General features: G+C 40.9%; 1 protein-coding gene across 1 annotated transcript in view; it reads left to right on the plus strand.

The window, feature by feature from the left end:
- The window catches only part of LOC106142077 (uncharacterized), a 43,150-nt gene that overhangs the window by 14,638 nt on the left and 6,000 nt on the right, over window positions 1-22,512 (plus strand). Inside the window, exons 17-42 of the mRNA XM_060952977.1 lie at window positions 89-178; window positions 705-876; window positions 1,596-1,759; window positions 2,261-2,474; window positions 2,924-3,094; window positions 5,270-5,457; window positions 6,523-6,627; window positions 7,344-7,458; window positions 8,482-8,645; window positions 9,052-9,118; window positions 10,183-10,362; window positions 10,881-10,970; window positions 11,888-11,989; window positions 12,809-12,943; window positions 13,438-13,580; window positions 13,969-14,160; window positions 14,518-14,622; window positions 15,057-15,274; window positions 16,307-16,480; window positions 16,810-17,008; window positions 17,695-17,798; window positions 18,442-18,595; window positions 19,106-19,161; window positions 19,948-20,104; window positions 21,075-21,198; window positions 21,954-22,063. Of these exons, the coding sequence (XP_060808960.1) occupies window positions 89-178; window positions 705-876; window positions 1,596-1,759; window positions 2,261-2,474; window positions 2,924-3,094; window positions 5,270-5,457; window positions 6,523-6,627; window positions 7,344-7,458; window positions 8,482-8,645; window positions 9,052-9,118; window positions 10,183-10,362; window positions 10,881-10,970; window positions 11,888-11,989; window positions 12,809-12,943; window positions 13,438-13,580; window positions 13,969-14,160; window positions 14,518-14,622; window positions 15,057-15,274; window positions 16,307-16,480; window positions 16,810-17,008; window positions 17,695-17,798; window positions 18,442-18,595; window positions 19,106-19,161; window positions 19,948-20,104; window positions 21,075-21,198; window positions 21,954-22,063 (3,693 nt within the window). The remainder of the gene's footprint in view (window positions 1-88; window positions 179-704; window positions 877-1,595; window positions 1,760-2,260; window positions 2,475-2,923; window positions 3,095-5,269; window positions 5,458-6,522; window positions 6,628-7,343; window positions 7,459-8,481; window positions 8,646-9,051; window positions 9,119-10,182; window positions 10,363-10,880; window positions 10,971-11,887; window positions 11,990-12,808; window positions 12,944-13,437; window positions 13,581-13,968; window positions 14,161-14,517; window positions 14,623-15,056; window positions 15,275-16,306; window positions 16,481-16,809; window positions 17,009-17,694; window positions 17,799-18,441; window positions 18,596-19,105; window positions 19,162-19,947; window positions 20,105-21,074; window positions 21,199-21,953; window positions 22,064-22,512) is intronic.

Raw genomic sequence — 22,512 nt, forward strand, 5'->3', positions numbered from 1 at the left:
GAACGTGGCCGTATCAGTCTTTTCGAGACTGTTGGCTCTGTCTACCCCGCAAGGGATATATACGTGATTATATGTATGTATGTTTCAGGTCCCCGGGGAATATGAGTGTGCAATATGGTTTGAAGGTGATCGGTATTATTTGTATCATCCTTGGCCTGCCGACAGAACTGGACGTAGGGTGAGTACTGTTTTTTATCCTTCTGATCATCCAACTCATTCTGTTCCTTCGACCGAGTGGTTCCCAGCACCGAAAAAAAAGAATAGGACCGTTCCATTTCTTTACAATGGATGTCGCGAAAGGTGACTAAGGGGTAGGCTTTAAGCTTGAAATTCTTCTTTTCGGCGTTGAGCTAGCAACCTGTCACTACTTGAATTACAAAACTATATCATCAAACCAAACAGCTGAACGTGGCCTGTCAGTCTCTTCAAGGCTAGAGCCAACAATACAAAAAAGAATAGGACCAATCCATCTCTTTCCCATGGTTGTCGTAAAAGGCGACTAAGGGATAGGCTTACAAACTTGGGATGGTCACTACTTGAATCACAAAAGTATATCATAAAGCCAAACAGCCGAACGTGGCCCGGCAGTCTCTTCAAGACTGTTGGTTCTGTCCACCCCGCAAGGGATATAGACGTGACTATATATGTATGTACGGATTCCCAAAAGGCCAACATGATGATTGCCCTTCAAATTTCTGATAAAGGTCAGTCTCCAAGGCGGCGGCAAAGCGTGCCTCATGTACTTCCCACGCATCTCCCACCTCTGCGACTACTACCTGGAGAACGTGACCGACATGAAGGTGAAGCCGTTCAGCATCTCCGACGTCAGCGTGTTCGAGAGGAAGGACCTGCCGGAGCCGGTCAATAAGATGAAGCGTGAGTGTTTACCTTGGACTGGATTCAGTCAGGGTCATCGGGTGTATTTCCTTTATCGTTCTACATACATACATACATAAAATCACGCCTCTTTCCCGGAGGGGTAAGCAGAGACTACCTCTTTCCACTTGCCACGATCTCTGCATACTTCCTTCGCTTCATCCACATTCATAACTCTCTTCATGCAAGCTCGGCGGTTTATCGTTCTATATTGGAAATTTGTGAATATCTTGGACCAATGCTTCAATGAGCTTGATTGAATTTGGGAGCAGCGTTAGTAGTAGCAAGAAGCATTAATGACATCATAAGGTGTTCGAGAGGAAGGACTTGCCGGAGCCGGTCAATAAGATGAAGCGTGAGTGTTTATCTTGGACTGGATTCAGTCAGGGTCATCGGGTGTGTTTCCTTTATCGTTCTACATACATACATACATAAAATCACGCCTCTTTCCCGGAGGGGTAAGCAGAGAATACATCTTTCCACTTGCCACGATCTCTGCACACTTCCTTCGCTTCGTCCACTTTCATAACTCTCTTCATGCAAGCTCGGCGGTTTCGGGTACTTTTGACCTGACCCTTTACCAGGACGTCCTTAATTTGATCAAGATACGTTCGTCTAGGTCTTCCCACTCCGACCTTTCCCTCCAAACTCTCCTCGTATATATGCTTAGTCAACCTGTTTTCATTCATTCATATGTATGTATGTATGTATTTCACCAGCCGTGGCGCCGAACCGCTGGGTGGTCCGCGGTCGTTTCCACGAGGCAGACGCTAGGTTCCCGGAGGAGCACAGAGGGAAGCAGGCCACGCCCGCGTCGATAGCGGCCATCGCCATGGCCCACATCGTGGAACCAGCCAACTGGACGCCTGATGATGTTGATGAGGTTTGTGCTGATGATAAGCGAAGAGAAATCATTTTAAGAAAATTATATAAAATACCTATATAATTGTTCATATCGTTTTTGATTTATCTTTGCTTGATAATTTTGTAATGATTTTTTCAGTGTGGTTCTTGACAAAGAATAGGATCACTCCATCTCTTTCTAATGGATGTCATAAAAGGCAACTAAGGGCTCATCAAGGGATTCTTCTTTTAGGCGATGGGCTAGCAAGTTGTCACAATTTGAATCTCAATTCTATCATTGAGCCAAACGGCTGAACGTGCCTATCAGTCTTTTCAAGCCTGTTGGCTCTGTCTACCCCGCAAGGGATATAGACGTCATTATATGTATGTATGTATGAAATACCTTCGTAAAGTGAAATATTCATCATCTGTGGTCCACAATTTAAAATATTGTGACGTCAATAAGTGATACTTTGTATCCAATTTTGAAAATAAATCTATTCTATTCTAAAACAATAAGAAATATATTTTTTTCCAACAGTCCCTCGTCCGAGGTGATATTCTGTACCAGAACACAATGGAGCATCTAGAACGTATGGGCATCAGTCTTGAAACACCTAAAGGCGAAGAGGCTGAAGAAGAAGAAGACGGCGGTTCTCCGTCAGGGACCCTGGCCGCTGCTGATGTCCTGAACAAGTTCAGAGTCACAGACTTTGATTGCATTGAGACTGATGTTATGGACAGTTTGTATAGTGGTAAGTTAAAACTCTTGTTGCCTCCAAGTTTCTTGAAATCTCTTGGTACATTTTCAGTGGCTCCAGCTACAGTTACGGTAGAATTAGAAGACTCTATTACCTTTTCCAGGATTGGTTCTGACTTCCTGTTTAGGATGCGGTAGACAGCCTCAGTCAGTCACTTTGTCAAATCCAGTTACCTTATCAAATAATCCAGTTAAGATCTTACTAAAAGCTCTGCAGCAAAAATGGAATATCTAGATCTAGTAATGGGCATCAGTCTAGAAATACCTAAATGCTAAGAGGCTGAATTATGTTTATGTTTGTAACGTGATAATTTTCAAAACACTCTTCTGATTTTCATGAAATATATGGTATGTCTGTCAACATAATTTTACAGTTTGTGGTATAGCAAATTGGTAACTACTACAACTAACAACTAGTTAAACTAAAATCGCATTTACTTCCAGGTCAACTGAACGCGGAAAAGGGCAGCGGCGTGATGTCCCTAAAGGAGTCCCTGAAGAGTCTCTTCAAGAGCTACCGTCACGCCGTGGTGACTGCCCGCGGCGGTTCCACGGCGATCTGGTTTGATGACGATCATCTCTACTTCTTTGATCCACATGGGTGTGATGAGAACGGTGAGCTCATGATCGGAAAGAGTGTATAGCTTGTAACCCGATCAGGTTTTGGATTCCCTGCAGAGACAATTTAAGAGAAGACGAAGATAAATGAAAAAGGATAAAGTAATGTCTTTGTATTATCAGGAAATTTCTGGTATTAGTAAGATCAAATATAAACTGACATTCTTGCATGAAAAGGTTGATGGACATGGATAAAGCAAGAGCAGTATGTAGAAATCCCACGATTTCCACTTACCACAAGTGGAAAGATATCTGGTCTATGTCTACTCCAACTGATGAGTCTCTTCAAGAGTTACCGTCACGCCGTGGTGACTGCCCGCGGCGGCTCCACGGCGATCTGGTTCGATGATGATCATCTCTACTTCTTTGATCCACATGGATGTGATGAGAACGGTGAGTTCATGATCAGAAAGAGTGTATCACTTGTAACCCGATCAGGTTTTGGATTCCCTGCAGAGACAATTTAAGAGAAGACGAAGATAAATGAAAAAGGATAAAGTAATGTCTTTGTATTATCAGGAAATTTCTGGTGAAGGTCAGATAAAATATAAGCTGACATTCTTGCATGAAAAGGTTGATGGACATGGATAAAGCAAGAGCAGTATGCGGGAATCGTGGTAAGTGGGAAGATATCTGGTCTCTGTCTACTCCAGCTGAAGAGTCTCTTCAAGAGCTACCGTCACGCGGTGGTGACTGCCCGCGGCGGCTCCACGGCGATCTGGTTTGATGACGATCATCTCTACTTCTTTGATCCACATGGATGTGATGAGAACGGTTAGTTCATGATCAGAAAAAGTATACACTCTCAAACTATACCAGCTTGTAACCCGATCAGGTTTTGGATTCCCTGCAGAGACAATTTCACAGAATACGAATAGAAATGAAAGAGGACATAGAAATGTCTTTGTATTATCAGGAAATTTCTGGTGAAGGTCTGATAAAATATAAACTGACATTCTTGCATGAAAAGGTTGATGGACATGGATAAAGCAAGAGCAGTATGCAGGAATCGTGGTAAGTGGGAAGATATCTGGTCTATGTCTACTCCAACTGAAGAGTCTCTTCAAGAGCTACCGTCACGCGGTGGTGACTGCCCGCGGCGGCTCCACGGCCATCTGGTTCGATGATGATCATCTCTACTTCTTTGATCCACATGGATGTGATGAGAACGGTGAGTTCATGATCAGAAAGTGTGTATAGCTTGTAACCCGATCAGGTTTTGGATTCCCTGCAGAGACAATTTCACAGAAGGCGAAGATAAATGAAAAAGGATAAAGTAATGTCTTTGTATTATCAGGTAATTTCTGGTGAAGGTCAGATAAAATATAAACTGACATTCTTGCATGAAAAGGTTGATGGACATGGATAAAGCAAGAGCAGTATGCAGGAATCGTGGTAAGTGGGAAGATATCTGGTCTATGTCTACTCCAACTGAAGAGTCTCTTCAAGAGCTACGATACGATGGTGACTGCTGATGACGATCATCTCTACTTCTTTGATCCACATGGATGTGATGAGAACGGTGAGTTCATGATCAGAAAGAGTGTATAACTTGTAACCCGATTAAGGTTTGGATTACATCACACAACTCACAAAAACAAAATCACGCGACGCCATCAATAAAAAAAAAACGAATAGTCTAAAATCGCTCAAGCAAAGATTTCACGGATTGGAGCATATGTACAACCTCGGACACAGTCTGTCGCGTGGTTCCCCAGGCATCACACCAGCCTGGCGGAAGATCCTCGCTTTGGTGGCGGTCGAGTCTAATCATCGCTCCCGCTACAGAAGTTTCTGCTTGTTTGCCTAGATATTATTAACAATTATTCAATAAAATCTAAATATAAAGTGCCGTGTGGTGGTAACCACACGGCACCAGTACAAAAAAGAATAGGACCACTCCATCTCTTGCCCATGGATGTCGTAAAAGGCGACTAAGGGAGATAGGCTTACAAACTTGGGATTCTTTTTTTAGGCGATGGGCTAGCAACCTGTCACTATTTGGATCTCAATTCTATCATTAAACCAAATAGCTGAGCGTGGCCTATCACTGATAGCCAACAGTCTTGAAAAGACTGATAGACTGTCAGTCTTTTCAAGACTGTCGGCTCTGTCTAGGGATACAAGCGATATAGTCTTAACCATATGTATGTATGTATGTATAAAATCTAGGTGCACCATCAAACGAGCCCAGGGCCGCCGCAGCGCTGGTGCGTCTCGGCAACAACGTGGAAGAGCTGGCCAACATTATAATGGGCAACCTGGCCCCAGGACAAGACGACAGCTTCAATATATCGCCGGTGATGGTGTCGGCTGCCAAATTAAATCCGGAACTCGGTGCGCCCACGACTAAACTAGACGTGAGTGGTTGCCACTTTAATAATAACTAGCTGTGCCCGCGACTTCGTCCGCGTGGAATAGCGCCATGCGATCTCATGATGTCCTCAAAATGGCGAAAAGGACCGGAGGGGTTTTAGTGGTTAGGCTGGCACATTAGATGCTAGGAGTCCCACACTCTCCCGGGTGAAGACCCGGGAGGCAGTCCGTTAAAAGGATTTCCCCTTAGGAGAAAAAAAAGAAAAAAAAGGGCATCATTGAAGCCCTCAAGGATGAATAAATTACGCCGTTTTTTTCCACATTTTCCATTATTTCTTCGCTCCTTATAGTTGCAGCGTGATGTTATATAGCCTAAAGCCTTCCTCGATAAATGGTCTATTCAACACAAAAAGAATTTTTAAATTCGAACCAGTACTTCTTGTGATTAGCGCGTTCAAACAAACAAACAAACAAAATCTTTAGCTTTATAATATTAGTAAAGATATCTATTAATTTTCAGCTCTGCTCGACCAAATATCTGGTGTAGGTATATTTAATAAATAAAAAAAAAACAATATTATAAAAGATTCCATTCTCGTGGGCCGTTCCCGGGAACGCTCCCACTAAATTGGTTATATTCCCTGGAACGTTCCCCGGAACGGGAATTGGAAACGTTTTCTTGGGAACGGGAATTTGGGAACGGCACATCACAATTTGTTTGGCAATCTCATGATTGTTGCTGCATGAGATATCGTGCTCTTCACACCCCCGGGGCACCGGACCTTCGCCTTTGCTCTACTTCAGCGCTCACCGTGTCAAGTAGCCCGCTATTCTGTTCTTCTGCTTCTACTTCTTCAGCTTCTGGCTGGATCTCGCGTCTTGAGTTAAACCCACTCGTCTCTCTAAGACTGCAATACTAGTCGCTATCAAAGATTGTCGTTACTCTATGAGTTTTCAAATTTTCAATCCTCACCTGTTGTGACTTTTTACATAAAGTGCTTAGTTTCTTAGTGGCTTTTTGCAACACAAAACAGACATTTAACATGCCAGTACTAATAAATTTGGCCAGGAAAATGTTAATGATATTTAAAAATTGAACTCCATTTCAGAGCAAAGCCTTCGAGTGGATCGCTAAGGGATCGGCCGCCATCATGATGGGACCGAGAGGGGAGAACAGTGCTATAGGCAAAGCGGCCGAGAGGGCTGGCATTGGGGTGAGTGGGTTCAATTCATTGGTTACCCAGATCTATAGGTTAACATCGGCACGGTACAGATGTGCCGTGTGGTTCCCGGCACCAATAGAATAGGATCATTTCGTTTCTGTACCATGGATGTCGTGAAAGGCGATTAAGGGATAGGCTTGTTAACTTTGGATTTGTCTTTTAGGCGATGAGCTAGCAGCCTGTCGCTATTTTAATCTCAATTCTATCATTAAGCCTATCAGCTGAACGTGGACTATTGGACTTTCAAGACAGTTGGCTCTGTCTTTCCCGCAAGGGTAATACGAGTGATTGTATGAATGAATAACCCACCTGTCGTTTATAAAATGACAACCAGTTATGTTTTTGTACGGAACAGTAATGAATACATACAAACATATGGCCACGTCTATAACCATTGAGGGGTAGACAGAGCCAACAGTCTTGAAAATACTGAATGGCCACGTTCAGCTATTCGGCTTATTGATAGAATTGAGATTCAAATAGTTGTCAGGTTGCTAGTTCATACATACATAAAAATCACGCCTCTTTCCCGGAGGGGTAGGCAGAGACTACCTCTTTCCACTTGCCACGATCTCTGCATACTTCCTTCGCTTCATCCACATTCATAACTCTCCTCATGCAAGCTCGGCGGTTTCGGGTACTTATTTCGCCGGGAACCACACGGCACCAATACAAATGTATGTGAGGGTTTCATTAAACCTCTTTAGGAGGACGATATGGCTGGCCGTACGTTGGCCCTCCCGGCCGCTGCTGCGTTCTGTGCCGCGACAGACTCTGTGCCACCGCCGCATATGCATCAGGATCACATGTTCAATTGCATTGGTGAGAATGTTATCCCACTGATATTATAACACATACACACACGTGGTCACGTCTTGTGGGGTAGACAGAGCCAACAGTCTTGTAAAGACTGATCGGCCACGTTCAGCTATTTGGTTTTAAGATAGAATTGAGATCCAAATACTGACAGGAAAAAAAGAATCCCAAGTTTGTAGCCCTTAGTCGCCTTTTACGACATCCATGGGAAATAGATGGAGTGGTCCTATTCTTTTTGTATTGGTGCCGGGAATCATACGGCACTAATATTATAAATGCGAAATTTTGTATGTCTGGATGTCGGTGTGGATGTTTGTTAGGTAGGTACTCTTTCACGCAAAAACTAGTGGACCGATTGCAATGTAATTTGGTATGTGGGTAGCTGAAGACTCGGAATAACATATAGGCTACTTTTTATGCTGGAGTTTCTGGATTGATAGGGTTTCCATGCGGACGAAGTCGCGGACGGCCTATAGTTACTAAATAAATAAGTGGAAGTATAAATAGTCTTTGTCTGAATATTATGCTCGAGGGGCAATATAGAGTGAAGGTTGTTGAATGATTCTGGTACCTAGTTTTGAAATGTGGACGGTAAAATGAACATTGGTCTAAAATTTTTACATACATACATATACATACATATGATCATGTCTTTATCCCTTACGGGGTAGACAGAGCCAACAGTCTTGAAAAGACTGATAGGCCACGTTCAGCTGTTTGGCTTAATGATAGAATTGAGATTCAAATAGTGATAGGTCGCTAGCCCATCGCCTAAAAGAAGAATCCCAAGTTTATAAGCCTATCCCTTAGTCGCCTTTTACGACATCCATGGGAACGAGATGGAGTGGTCGTATTCTTTTTTTTTTTATTGGTGCCGGGAACCACACGGCACCGGTAAAATTTTTAATAGGCAAATATAATGAGAAAACCTGCATAATACATATACACCATCATACCTGTCTCCCACTGGGGTAGGCAGAGACTGGATTTCCACTATCCTTGATCCTTGTTACTTGTGCAAATCACCAGACGCGGGCACAGAGTACTATCTGAACCACTTGAAGAAGACTGGCCGTAAGGATATCCAAGTGGAAGATCTGACGGAGAAGTTCGAGATGGGCGCCAACACCTTCTCCATAGAACTCGGAGAACCCATCAAATTGCCGTTGAGGCTGCCTGATGAGCCGGCTGGAGTGAGTAGATGGATATAAAATTAAGCAAAAAATAAAATATTTGGTCAAAAAAAAAAGGTAAGTTGAAGATTTGCAAATGAAGGTAATAAGGTTTAGTATAAAAATATAATATATTTGGTCAAAAAAGTTAGGTAAGTTGAAGTTTTGTTTGGTATTAATTTCAAGGTGAAAGCTAATGAAAACACCATTGTACATATTCTTCTTTATGTAATAATTGTTTTGTGATTTGTTATATGTTGTTTTTATGTGTATTAAAGAGTTTACAAATAAATAAACAAACAAAAGCATCCTGAAGCTAACAAATTAAATGCGTGACAAAAGAACTTGTAACTTTATTTTTCTTTTATTGCAAAAAAGGATGTCGATTTCTGACTTAAAAAAAATTAAATTTTAACTTAATCGACAGGAAGGCGAAGAAGGTGGTGAAAAGGAGGAACTTGGAGAAGGCGAAGAAGAAAAAGAAGTAATGAAACGTAGGTGACTTAATTTCTGTTTTAAACACAGACTGAACTGACTGAATCCAACTGCTGGCTGGCTGGATCAATTCCATTGGCATCATCTCATCAAGATGCGATGTATTACTATTGATTCTTTGATCCATGTTTGTAGCTGGTCTAATTTGTATCAAACCTCGCTTAGATACACAATTTTTAACAGAAATTCAATCAAAACCTCCTATAATTCAGACATTTGAAGTAAACTTTACATTAAGTTGCTTAAATACCAGAATATTCCACAGGCCCAAAGGTTGACTGGAAGAGATTGCATTAGCGATAAGTCTGCATTTGTACTATCTCTGTCTGTTTTGTGCTATTTTGTATATTTTACTCTTATGGTGCAATAAAGAGTTTTATCTATCTATCTATCTACAATAAGTTAAACGAGAGACTATCTTGAATGAAGTAAATAAAAACTATAATTACAGAAATAAAAGACGCCCTTTCCAAGCAATGGTACGATACATAATTGAGTGTTTGCCAGGGAAAAGGTGGTGGCTTCTTTTTGGGAATTTTCTGGGTGCACTTTTAGAGATGACTTACAGTTCGTGCAAACAAAATGAAAGACAAACGCCTAATCTTCATGGTTTGGTGAATTGGGGGACTATTTTTTAAGACCATGACGATATAATCTATATTCAACGTCTTCAGATTTGGACAAAATTTCGCAGTAATAGCTGTATTTTCTCTATTTGGTGCATCTCTACACGCAAGTAAAACCTCGGGTGAGAGCTAGTAAGTAAATAGAAAATTCTAATTCCAGAAGTGCCGTGTGGTTCCCGGCACTAATACAAAAAAGGATAGGACCACTCCATCTTTTTCTCATGGATGCCGTAAAAGGCGACTAAGGAATTGGCTTACAAACTTGGGATTCTTTTTTAGGCGATGGGCTAGCAACCTGTCACTATTTAAATCTCAATTCTATCATTAAGCCAAATAGCTGAACTTGGCCATTCAGTCTTTTCGAGACTGTTGGCTCTGTCTACCCCGCAAGGGATAAAGACGTGGCCATATTTATGTATGTATGTATGTAATTCCAGAAATCAAAGACGCGCTGTTCAAGCAATGGTATGACCAGACCAAACCCAGTACGGTGTCTCTGCTGGTTGGAGATTACCACCAACTTGGTGTTTGGGTGTCCGCTGGGGGAAAGGTGGTGGCTTTCGACCCAGCCCCCACCTTGGCCAAGGGGATGTTGACCAGGCAGAGGATTACGAAGGGTAAATAATGTTTTTACTGTCACTGTTTGTTAATTTAACCTAATGGTTCTCTGGTACAAGAGGATTTTGTGAAAATCAAACCAAATTGATAAAATGAAAAGGTGATTGATATCTTTCAATGCTCTAAGCAATGATTCGCCAAGTGCCGTGTTTTCTTGCGGCTTCCATGGATGTCGTAAAAAGCGACTAAAGGTAAGGCTATAAACGTGGGATTCTTCTTTTAGGCGATGGGCTAGCAACATAAAAGCATAAGTGAGGCTGAACGTGGCCTATCAATCTTTTCAAGATTGTTGGCTCTGTCTACCCCGCAAGGGATATAAAGAATTTTTTTTTTATATGTGGGCCGGTGAGGTACCGCAGAAGAAGCCAATTTGCGAAGCAAAATTAACTTAAATTTAAACCTCGGCTTTTGGTTCGGCCATTCTCACTTTCTTCTGGATGTCATTCCAATCAATAAATACCAAGGTATCTAGAGTTTCTAATGCTCTACCGTAATCGATATAATGATGATCGTTTAGGTGATGAGCTTAGACTGCAGCGCATCAAAGACGAGATGGCCGGTGAAGGTGGCGGCGGTGAAGAAGAAGGTGATGAGGAGGCTGGTGGAGGTAAGACGAATACTGATGTCAGAGCATCAGATGATAACATGCAATCAAAATTAAAGGTAGGACTGATGTAATGATGTTTGTTATGATTGTGTTTTTAACAATATTGGAAGAAATTTCTAGCGTGGTCCTCAGCACTTTAGAATGGGACCACTCCATATTTATCCTATGATGTCGTAAAACTGTTTGGATCCCTAATAAAAAGAAAAATAAAATAAAAATAAAAAACGCAATTAAGTGAAAGGCTTATAAACTTGGAAACTTCTTGTAGGCGAAGGACTAGCCACTTGTCATTATTTGAATTTCAATTTAGTTATAAAGCCATACAGCTGAACGTGGCATTGCAGTCTTTTTAAGAATGTTATTTCTGTCTATCCTTCAAGGGAAGTCATGAAGTGACTATAAGTATGTATGTATACAGGGTGAAATTTAAAACAACTGCATCCTTTTAAACATAGACTATACCCATGCTTCTGAGCCGTTTGAGCCTATTTTTATTTAAATTAAACGTCATCATTTCCACATTTAAAAAACCCTCAAAAACTACGCCACACGCTTTATTAAAGACCAATACTACAAAAAGAAATTAAAACTAAACATGTAAATAAATGTCTGAAAAATAAATTATTTTTCTAGTATCAAGATCAAGTAAAGTACAGAGTTGTCGAGATCGCTCAGCTGAATGAATTGTGTCGTTGACCTCTGAATCTTATTCGTCGCTTTTCCGCCGGCCGGGGTGATATGACGTATTTAGGATCGTGGATTTTGATACTTTTATTTTTTTTAGTACTTTCTGAAATATGAACCAATATTTTTCTTTTAACGTTTTTAAATATCCTTTAGATGAGTACACTTAACAGTTAAATTTATGCAGTCGAATTAAAAGTCACCCTGTATATATTATTGATAACACTTTGCAGAAGGTGAAGCGCAACCGGAGCCCGAGCCGGAATTCGTTCCACCCGAGTCTTGTCCAGCTCTGATGGTCTTTGCCAGTCCTGCTGAGTTCATTGACAAGCTGAGTAAGTGCCCCATAATTGATGAGGTGTCACATCGACCCAATCTTGGTTACTTACTATGCATTAACTGTATATGTCATATCATACAGAGTTTTGAGTTAATATTCTAACTCATTTCACTTTCTGCGTGGTCAAAACCAACATTATGGGCCGGCCGAGACTAATGGTTTAGCGGTCTTAAGATGCACAGTATTACGAATATGATACAAATCCACAAAATATCCTTTCTATATAGACACTTTAAACAGGTGTCTTCTTCTTCCTCCTGGCTTTAGTCCCGGTTGCATCCTCACCTCTCTGGAGAGGAGCCCAGGGTATGCCTTTGACCATGGATCCTGGATTGGGTAAGTCTGGTTTTTACACGAAGCGACTTCCGTCTTACTTATGCAACCTTTGCAGGTAAACCTAACTAGTATTGCATCCATGGTTATACACCCGGTTGCTTGCATGTGCAGGTTTCCTCACGATGTTTTTCCTCACCGTAAGCGCATCGGTCAGTATTCAAACTAATGACAACTTTGAAAAGAGGCAGTGTGATTTGAACCTGCATCACGCATTTTAATCTGGCACCTTACCGATTCGACCATCGACGCTCACCACACTTGGTACTAGTAAGAACTTTCTTTGAAAATAGACTTCAAAGTCCCACACTTGTACCTACCTAGTAAGAACTTCGTTTGTACCTTAAAGTTTTAAAGGCTCTCACCTAAAAATGGCAATCGCCTTGTTGCATGAACGATTGTATGCAGTCTGACGGAAAGTAGTTAGCAGTGGTACATAGAAAATAAGTGCAAATAGAATTTAATAATTCAAATATTCCAGCTCTCCAAGGCCCATTGGACAAGAAGCAGTGTCTAGCGCCGTACAAATTGTACCCAGTGACAATCACGAACGAGTTGACTTCACTGCTGAAGGAGAAGAAGGCGACTGAGCCCAAAGAAGGCGAAGAAGAGGATGGTAAGAGTTGTAGAAGACTTGATCTGATGGAAAAAATATGACCAAATAGAGTTTTGAACAAAAGTTGTGATGTTTGATACGCAGACAATGATATTTTTAATAGTGACAGGCAATTATAATGAGTTAGTAGAATAAAACCGATAAAAAAAATTCAAGAAAATTTGGCATTCATGCAGTATTCAGTCGATAGTAGCGGTGATAATGACTACTTTTTGGCAATTCCAGCCCTTGTAGCATGGCAAATGCGATACCAGTTTTATCACGTGAAAAACTTATCGTTGTTCGCTTTTATTGTTTCGTGAAACGAGACTGCGATAGTTTCTAGCGCTTCTCGGTACGGTAAATCGTATATTGTTTTCATTCCTATTTGAAATTTGAACATCCTTGAATGAATGAAGAATATTTGACAATTTCTCAAGGAGCAAATTTAAAATGATTCTGGCAAAAGCTAATTACTTTGACTTTTTTTAAATAATTTAATATCCCTATTTCAGAATCGGAGTCCCTAATCGAGCCATTGTCTGATGCCGCCATTGGGCAATACTTTACCAAAATTGGCAGAGCGGTGGCTTCTCTCAGAGGGAAACTTGCGCAGGGAGAGAATTACTTTATGGAACAGCCCAACAGAGACAATCAGGTATAAGGGGATATATTTGGAGTTATAAGTTATACAGGTATTTGTATTTGGTTTCAGAGTTAAATAGTTTAAAATTATTATTAATTATTATTAGTAAATAGTTTAGTTGTGCGCAAAAAAGATTAATTTTGTGTGATGATTATAAAGTTCCCGTTGCAAAATGGTGACAATGTTTAGTATATGTAAAAATATGCCTTTGTTTTCTCAGTTTTTCTGAGCTCTTAATAGATTTAAGGCAAATAATATCTACTTTTATCATTAGCTAATGGAGACTGACAAACTCATCACTTCGTCCTCGCATTAGTTCCGGTAACTTCAAATGATAATATGAAAGTATTATGAATAATAATAGGAAGAATTATAAAAAAATATTATTCTTGTCCCCTAGGATGCTGCCAATGCAGTAATGGGCATAGTTGTGGACCATATCGAGCCGTACCTCTACTGGAAGTCTTCCCTGATCGACGCCATTATCAAATATGGCGACAGATTGTACACTATGTCTCTGCCGAATTCTCCCGTACCTCCGAGGGTCACAGCTAGAGAGATCGTTCCGGAGTTTCATGTTACTACTTTTAATGTGAGTTTATAGAATGATATCATCTAAGTATGCAGTAACCTACATTAAAGAGAAAGTCATGGTATTCCGTTTTTGTAGTCAATAAACAATTATTATATATTAATTAAACATATTTAATGTAGGTATCATCATAATTCAATATTTGCCGTATTGAATTATCTGTTCCGTATCATGGAGTGCAGTTTTATTACTATAAAACAGTTTGTGTATATCCATAAGTCAAGTCTATGATGGTATTTTTTACTTATCATAACCTTGTGGTTAAGGAATTTATAAAAAAATTAGTACCGAGAAGGTTGCCCTTCTCTGTACTTCTGTGCGGGTGATGTTTTATAAAAGCCAAAAATTTTATTACAGGTAAAGCTGGACATAGAACCAGATATGGTCATTGGTGACGTGAAGGCTGGAGAGACGGGCGGCGTGCTAAGTGTGAAGAGGGCGATCAACAAGTTCTTTGAAACCGTGAGTTCATGCTTAAGATTTTCTTCTCGATATTAATGTCTTATTAACAAAATTATTAACAAAAGGAATCACCTTTTGTTTCATTTTGTTTTACTCTTTTGGTTTATTGTTTCTTTTTGAAATCGCTGAAAACACGATTTAGCCCAAAGATCTAATGTTTTTCAAATTCAGAACATCAAACATAAAATTTTGTGGTGGCTCTGAATAAATTTATTTACCAACTCCGGACTTTGTAACTTGATTAAGTTAAATATTCTCCTTCTTCATTTAAGTCTGTTAAAAGATCGATTAAAATTGCACTTTCAGTGTAAAGAATATTGCATTTAGCTTCTTTTGAAGATTTAAAAATATCACTAATATCAATTGACATAATAATCTAATTTCGAAAAATGGACCAAGTAACTGTTTACATCTTTAAAACTATACATTTAAAGGGCAAACATGGAGTGCTTTGCTGCAAGCAATACTGCGTTGGCATTTGGCGAGCTTCTGATGACAAGGCCTTGTGTCTCTGGGAGCCTCATGCTGTGGGGCCGTCTGGTCTCACGTCTCCGGCTGGAGCGGCTGGACTGATCCTCTTCTCCACTGTGGATCTCATGGCTGATGTTATAAAGAAGAATATTGAGGCAACCGGCCGATCTGGTCCTAATACGTGAGTTGTTCTTTTTTGGAGTCATTGTCTTGGTTCCTAAGAAGTTGAAAGGGCAACTGTGACTGCGATTAGGAACAGGAAAGTCAGTACTTTTTTCTCGTTATTAGTTTTGATCGATAAGTTTTGTAGTGGGTCAAATAAGACATCTAGTGAAATGAATCTTCCCCAAGTCTGATTGACGTGTACCTTTGATCTATACTAATATTATAAAGCTGAAGAGTTTGTTTTGTTTGTTTGTTTGTTTGTTTGTTTGTTTGTTTGTTTGTTTAAACGCGCTAATCTCAGAAACTACTGAACCGATTTGAATAATTCTTTCACTGTTAGGTAGTCTATTTATCGAGGAAGGCTATGAGCTACATTTTATTCCGGATTTCCTACGGGAAACGTCAACAATGCAGGTGAAAGTTGAATAAGTCGGCCATCTGCGAGCTTTCCACGCGAACGCTGCGCAAACCAACAAAGATATAGTAAAACAATGTACTAAAGATGTGAAGTACTCATTTTTTGCTACAAAAAAGTCCGCGAGAGCATATATCTATCTCTTAAGGTTTACTTACAATAACCACTTTTATGTTCATTTTTTAAGATTATTTTTTCATTATAAACATAAGTTATTTTGAAACCAATTTTCTTTAATTCAGTATTAATCCTTATCCAAATAAATATGTTTATTACTTTCAGCTTTTCATGTAGACTAAAATTGCCATTTACAGTATATAAATCAGACGAATAGGTTTTGAGATATAGTCGTTATAAGCAATTTGCAGCGAAACATTTAATACGGCGAACCAGCGTTTTTTCTAATACGCGTGACCGCCTGACAAAATAACTATTCCACGCGGACGAAGTCGCGGGCACAGCTAGTGTTTAATATAAGTTGATTTAAATTTTCGTTTGACCTGAAATTTTGATGTCGAGTATAAATTGGCATCCCATTACATAAAGCTATCCATGAGATCGCCAAACTTCATATACAGTGTCCGATAAAGCATTCTTAGGATTAACCTTTATTATCGGTCTATACTTCTTCAGCCTCTCAATCTCCTCCGTGAAAGTCTGGTGGGAGATATCGAAGACTCCCCAAGGTGTGACGGCCCAGGGCGCGGTCCCCGACGAGGGGTACGAGTGGAAGGTGCTGACGGCCTACGTGGAGACTGCTAGGGGAAGAACCATATTGAGGGGGAGCAGACCGCCTGATCTTCAGAAGTATGATTTAGATTATCGCGTCCTTTTAGATTTTCTCTGATAATCAAGTTGCTGATTTTTGAGAGGTAATTTAAATTCGTTTTTGTGAGGCATACTACTGGATCTACAGCAGTTCCTATTTGTTTTTTAGCAGTTTTGTCCTGGACTGGAGCATATAAGTTATGGCTCTTTCAGGTCATGGAAAGGTTATTAACTTTGAGATAACACACAATCGGGTTTTAAGAAGTGTCGTTCAATTGATTTCATTTCTATAAATGGAACATGTTTTAAATAAATTAGTAAGAAAGATAATAGCTGTTTGATAACGTTTGTTCATCGCCTTTTATCAGATTCACCAGAGATGCCCTTCTACAATCGTCATGCGGCGCAATAGTAGCCGCTTGCATGTCACACATCCGTCGTCCCCATCTATGGACGAGGATCACTGTGGACCAGATCATGGGAACAGCATGTCAATTGTTCGCCAACTCACTCAGCACGCTGGGCTATGAGTTCCGCCCTGGTGATGATGTATTACTGCCTTTGCAAGTGAGTGCTCATGAATGTAATTTCTGTAAATATCCTTATCTAGTTAAGTCTTTGGAGAGGAGCTCTGTTTTCGCTTGTCACCACGTTGCAAATGTGGGTAAGTCTGGTGATTAACAAACCTAATCTGGCCTATAACGTGGCTGTTACATAAGGTAAAAGCGGATATTACCTTGTCGACTGTTGAGAAATCCATATGGCATCAGGAACCATGCAACACACAGAAAAAGTTCTCCTATTTGAAAGTGTGAAGAATCCCAAGATACGCGGTGCAATTATAACTCTGCTTAGATGTGACACATCCGCCGTTCTTATCTATGGACGAGAAATACGGTGTACCAGATCATGGCAACTGCTTGTCCATTATTCGCTAACTCAACTCTATGGGCTATGAGTTCTGCCCTGGCGATGATGTATTACTGCCTCTGCAAGTGAGTACCCTTACAGTTTCTATAATATATCCTTTTTCCAGGGTCTTCCAGTCTTTAGAGAGGGGCTTAGTATTTGCATTTGACTATCACACAGCAGTGGATAAGCCAGGTGATTACGTGAAGTGGCTTGTTGTGAACGAATGGAAATCAAGGAATCGGAGAGTCAGGGCTCCTGACCATCGTGACTCTGCCAAGAATAGAACCTTACCAAAGCTGTCAAGGATTCTTAAAATATATTTCATTCTGTCTCTATTGCAGGTGTTGCAAAGATTCGTGCTGGGCGTCAACTATGTCAGATACGAACTGGACGCTATTTATTCTGGCAAACTGGAACAGAAGGAGCCTAGCGAGTTGACTGTCAGGTATCAACAGCATTATTGTTCTCATTCATCAATCATCAGTCTGAATTAGCACTTTCTCATTTGCGTTTTCTTCTATCGTGTTAATAGGCGCTTTCTTTGTGAATGAAGTATACTTATGTATATCCAATGGTTATCCATAGCCGAGTCAATCGTCTGAACTCCGGAGGTCCGAGTTATATTATTGACCTCTTCTTTTACCACTTACCCTTTACTTCTGAGTTTATGACTGATAAACTCTGACTTCCGATCCCTAAGATGTTTTCAGAGCATCATACATACATACATAAAATCACGCCTCTTTCCCGGAGGGGTAGGCAGAGACTACCTCTTTCCACTTGCCACGATCTCTGCACACTTCCTTCGCTTTATCCACATTCATAACTCTCTTCATGCAAGCTCGGCGGTTTCGGGTACTTTTGACCTGACCCTTTACCAGGACGTCCTTAATTTGATCAAAATACGTTCGTCTTTTCAGAGCAGCCTTTACAGGTTCTTCGCAGCCCACACTAAAAATCTATTATCGTCTGTTACCTACTTTAAATTGCAGCCTTCGACCTAGAAGACCTAACCTCCAGCACGTGACCTAGGCTCTTGTATCTCTGACAATCGACCTTAGACGATTTATAGGTTTGAATGCTTTCAGAGCGGCCCTAGAGAGATTCTTCGAAGCCCACACTCACGGTATACTCTGGTCTGTGCCACACGCGGTGGCGGTATGGCGGGTGGCTGGTTCGCCGCCGTACTATATGATGGAGCCTCACGCGTGCGGACCCACCGGTCTCAGGATCGATGCTCAGGTAAGTGACTTTACGGAATTGCTCACACCAGTCCAAAAAGATTTCCCGATACTATACATACATACATATGGTCACGTATATTTCCCTTTCGGGGTAGACAGAGCTAACAGTCTTGAAAAGACTGAATGGCCACGTTCAGCTATTTGACTTAATGATAGAATTGAGATTCAAATAGTGACAGGTTGCTAGCCCATCGCCTAAAAAAGAATCCCAAGTTTGTAAGCCTATCCCTTAGTCGCCTTTTACTACATCCATGGGAAAGAGATGGAGTGGTTCTATTCTTTTTTGTATTGATGCAGGGAACCACACGGCACTCGGTACTATCTATTAAAAGACTCTTTTCTGGCTCGTGTGACCCTTTGCGCGGACTCAAAAAAGGGCCATTCAAAGACTTCTACACTATCTTAAGACTATCCAGGCACTAACTGTGCTCGCGAAACAAACAAACAAACTCTTCAGCTTTGTAATATTAGTATAGATTTGTAAAAAATACAATTAATCTTTTTGTAGGATGACGGCGCCGCGTGCGTTTTAACTTTCACCTCTGCTAAGCTGATGGCTTTTGCGTTAGTATATGTATAAAAATTTTTAAGATGTAGTGTTAAAAAACTGTTTACTGTTATAGGTGTTTCAAATTTGTCCTTTTCCATAGATCTTTTTTAATACTATAGCTGTAATTTAGCATGTTTATAATGTAGACAAGGTGCATTGTGTGTGTGTGACTTACATTCATACATATAATCACGTCTATATCCCTTGCGGGATAGACGAAGCCAACGGTCTTGAAAAGACTGATAGGCCACGTTCAGCTGTTTGGCTTAATGGCAGAATTGAGATTCGAATAGTGACAGGTTGCTAGTCCATCGCCTAAAGGAAGCATCCAAAGTTTATCAGCCAATCCCTTAGTCGACTTTTTCTACTTACTTTCTTTTATACTTTACATAGTCGTAGGAGACTTTCCACCATCTTATCTACGACGTGTGCCGTGTGGTTCCCGGCACCATTACAAAAAAGAATAGGACCACTCCATCTCTTTCCCGTGGATATCGTAAAAGGCGACTAAAGGATAGGCTTATAAACTTGGGATTCCTCTTTTAGGCGATGGGCTAGCAACCTGTCACTATTTGAATCTCAATTCTATCATTAAGCCAAATAGCTGAACGTGGCCATTCAGTCTTTTCAAGACTGTTGGCTCTGTCTACCCCGCAAGGGATATAGACGTGACCATATGTATGTACGTATGTGTCTACGACGTGTGCGATCCTCTGGCGTATGCGTTTCATATATCATCAAGTTACACAATCGGACGTCATCATCAAAAAAAATTGTACCGAATTTGGTGAATTTTACAGATATCTCCAAAACATACCAGTGGTCCAACGGCCCAAGCACGATTTCCAACTGTACGCCATATCTGTGGTGGTGCAACCCATCAAACCCCTGGGGGGCGTGAAGCCTCCCCTTGTGAGGGCTCCCGAGGGAGTTAAACTGGTGCCGGCCACTAGTAAAGTGAGTATAATAAATAAATATATACGGGACAAATTACACAGATTGAGTTAGCCTCGAAGTAAATTCCAAACTTGTGTTACGAGATACTAACTCCACGATACTATCTATATTTTATAATAAATACTTAGATAGATAAACATCCAAGACCCAGACCAATCAGTGAAAGTTCTTTTCTCATCATGCCCTGACCGGGATTCGAACCCGGGACCTCCGGTGTCACAGACAAGCGTATTACCGCTGCGTCACAGAGGCCGTCGAGTATATATATATAACAAGAGTAAGAAGGAGATATGATGTACATATCTCCTTCTTACTCTTGTTCTTCTTCCAGGCTATAGTCCCGGTTGCATCCTCACCACTCTGGAGAGGAGCCCGGGGTGCGCCTTTGACCATGGACCCTGGATTGGGGTGAGTCAGGTTTTTACGCGAAGCGACTTCCGATTGCATTTATTCATTACATTCAAATAGTGACAGGTTGCAAGCTCATTTGGTATCCCTTAGTCGTCTTTTATGACATCCATTGGAAAGATGTCATACATACATACATAAAATTACGCCCTTTTCCCGGAGGGGTAGGCAGAGACTATATCTTTACACTTGCCACGATCTCTGCATACTTCCTTCGCTTCATCCACAGGAAGAAATCGAGTGATCGTGTTCTAAAGCGCCGGGAACCACACGACATTGGAAGTGAAAATATAATGTGATTCAAAATTCAAAATTCAAAATTTTTATTCATTATTATAGGATACTATATATCGCTTAATAATTGTCGTATGGTATAACAACATTGGTTGACGTCAAATAAATTACTTAAAAACTAAGTTTACTGCCGCTTCCAAGGCGTCAGTGCAGAAGAAGCGGTAACAAATTGCACTGCAGCATTTTCTTCAACAACGTCAACTTCACAATATTAAATTATACTTAGAATAGAATAGAATATGATGTTAAAGAAATATTATCACCACAGGTCGGAGTCGATGGCTCCAAGCGGCGTGCTGACGAAGCTGACAGGAAACATCCGCCAGGCAGCGCCACCTGCTTGGACGCGCAGAGAGCTGCCGACAAACGCGATAAAGAGCTGAAGCTGAAGGGTATACTCTCTTCTTTTTTCCTGTCTTTATAATTCTTATATTCTTTATTGTAACATTATTGTGTCGCTCCGTGTGGTTCCCAGAACCAATAGGAAAAAGAGTAGGACTTCTTCGTCAATTTCCCATGGATGTCGTAAAAGGAGACTAAGGGCTTATAAACTTGGTGTTCTCCTTTTAGGCGACGGGCTAGCGACCTGTGACTATTTGAATCTCGATTCTATCATTAAGCCAAAAGCTGAACGTGGCATTTCAGTCGTTTCGAGACTGTTGACTCTGTCTGCTCTATTTTCGAGGATATAACCATTAGTTTGAATACTAATCGATGCTCATATGGTGGGGAAAAACCTCGTGAGATGTGTAATCATGGATGCGAAGTTCAGACGGGAGTTGCTTCGTGTAAAAACCTGACTCGCCCAATCCAGGGTCCGTGGTCAAAGGCATACCCCCCGGGGTGGAGCCCACTCCACTCCAGCGGGTGAGGATGCAACCGGGCCTAAAGTCAGGGGGAAGAATAACCCAGGATGGATTGTCTTGGCGACTATGCATACCCATGAACTGAATCTGATATCTGGGCTGTATCAACAAAAATCCCACCTCGGATGTATGATGCACTTGATAAAAGTGGTTTATTCTCTTAATCCAATCTTAATAGGAAAGAGATGGAGTGATCCTATTCTCAAGTTCCGAGAACCACACGGCATAATTCCATAGAGCTCAGGACAAATACATATCTTCTCTCGTATATGTGTCATCAGGATTGAGAAACACCAGCGGTTGGTTGGTGCTTCAGGATGGCACGCAGTACCTGTCTGCTCATCACTCCATGGCGTGCAAGAAGTTCCCCCACGGTTCTAGGGGGAACCAGGTATGTCTTATTGCTAGACGAGAGTATGATCGGTGTAAAATTGCAAGACATAATGAGAACACCGTGACAATGTGGAATATAAGAAGAACGTTAAGAGGGAATAGATTGCTTAGATGACTTCGTCACGTTGGGATAGTAAATGACTGAACAAATAGGAGGACTGAATGGGATCTTTCGATAGGTAAGTTCTTAACGAATTGGGAATGATCTGGTTCTGAAAGATTGAGACAAGAATACCCTCAATGATGACATTTCTGGAAACGATTGATGAATGAAGGCTCGTGGCTAAATAATGTGTCAGCAGGATTGAGATACACCAGCGGTTGGTTGGTGCACAGTACCTGTCTGTTCCCAAAGAATTTTCTGCACGGTTCCAGGGGGAACCAGGTATGTCTTATTGCTAGATGAGAGTATGATCGGTGTAAAATTGCAAGATAGAATGACATCAT

This window comes from Amyelois transitella, chromosome 30 (assembly GCF_032362555.1).
Source record: "Amyelois transitella isolate CPQ chromosome 30, ilAmyTran1.1, whole genome shotgun sequence".
Lineage (NCBI taxonomy): Eukaryota > Metazoa > Arthropoda > Insecta > Lepidoptera > Pyralidae > Amyelois > Amyelois transitella.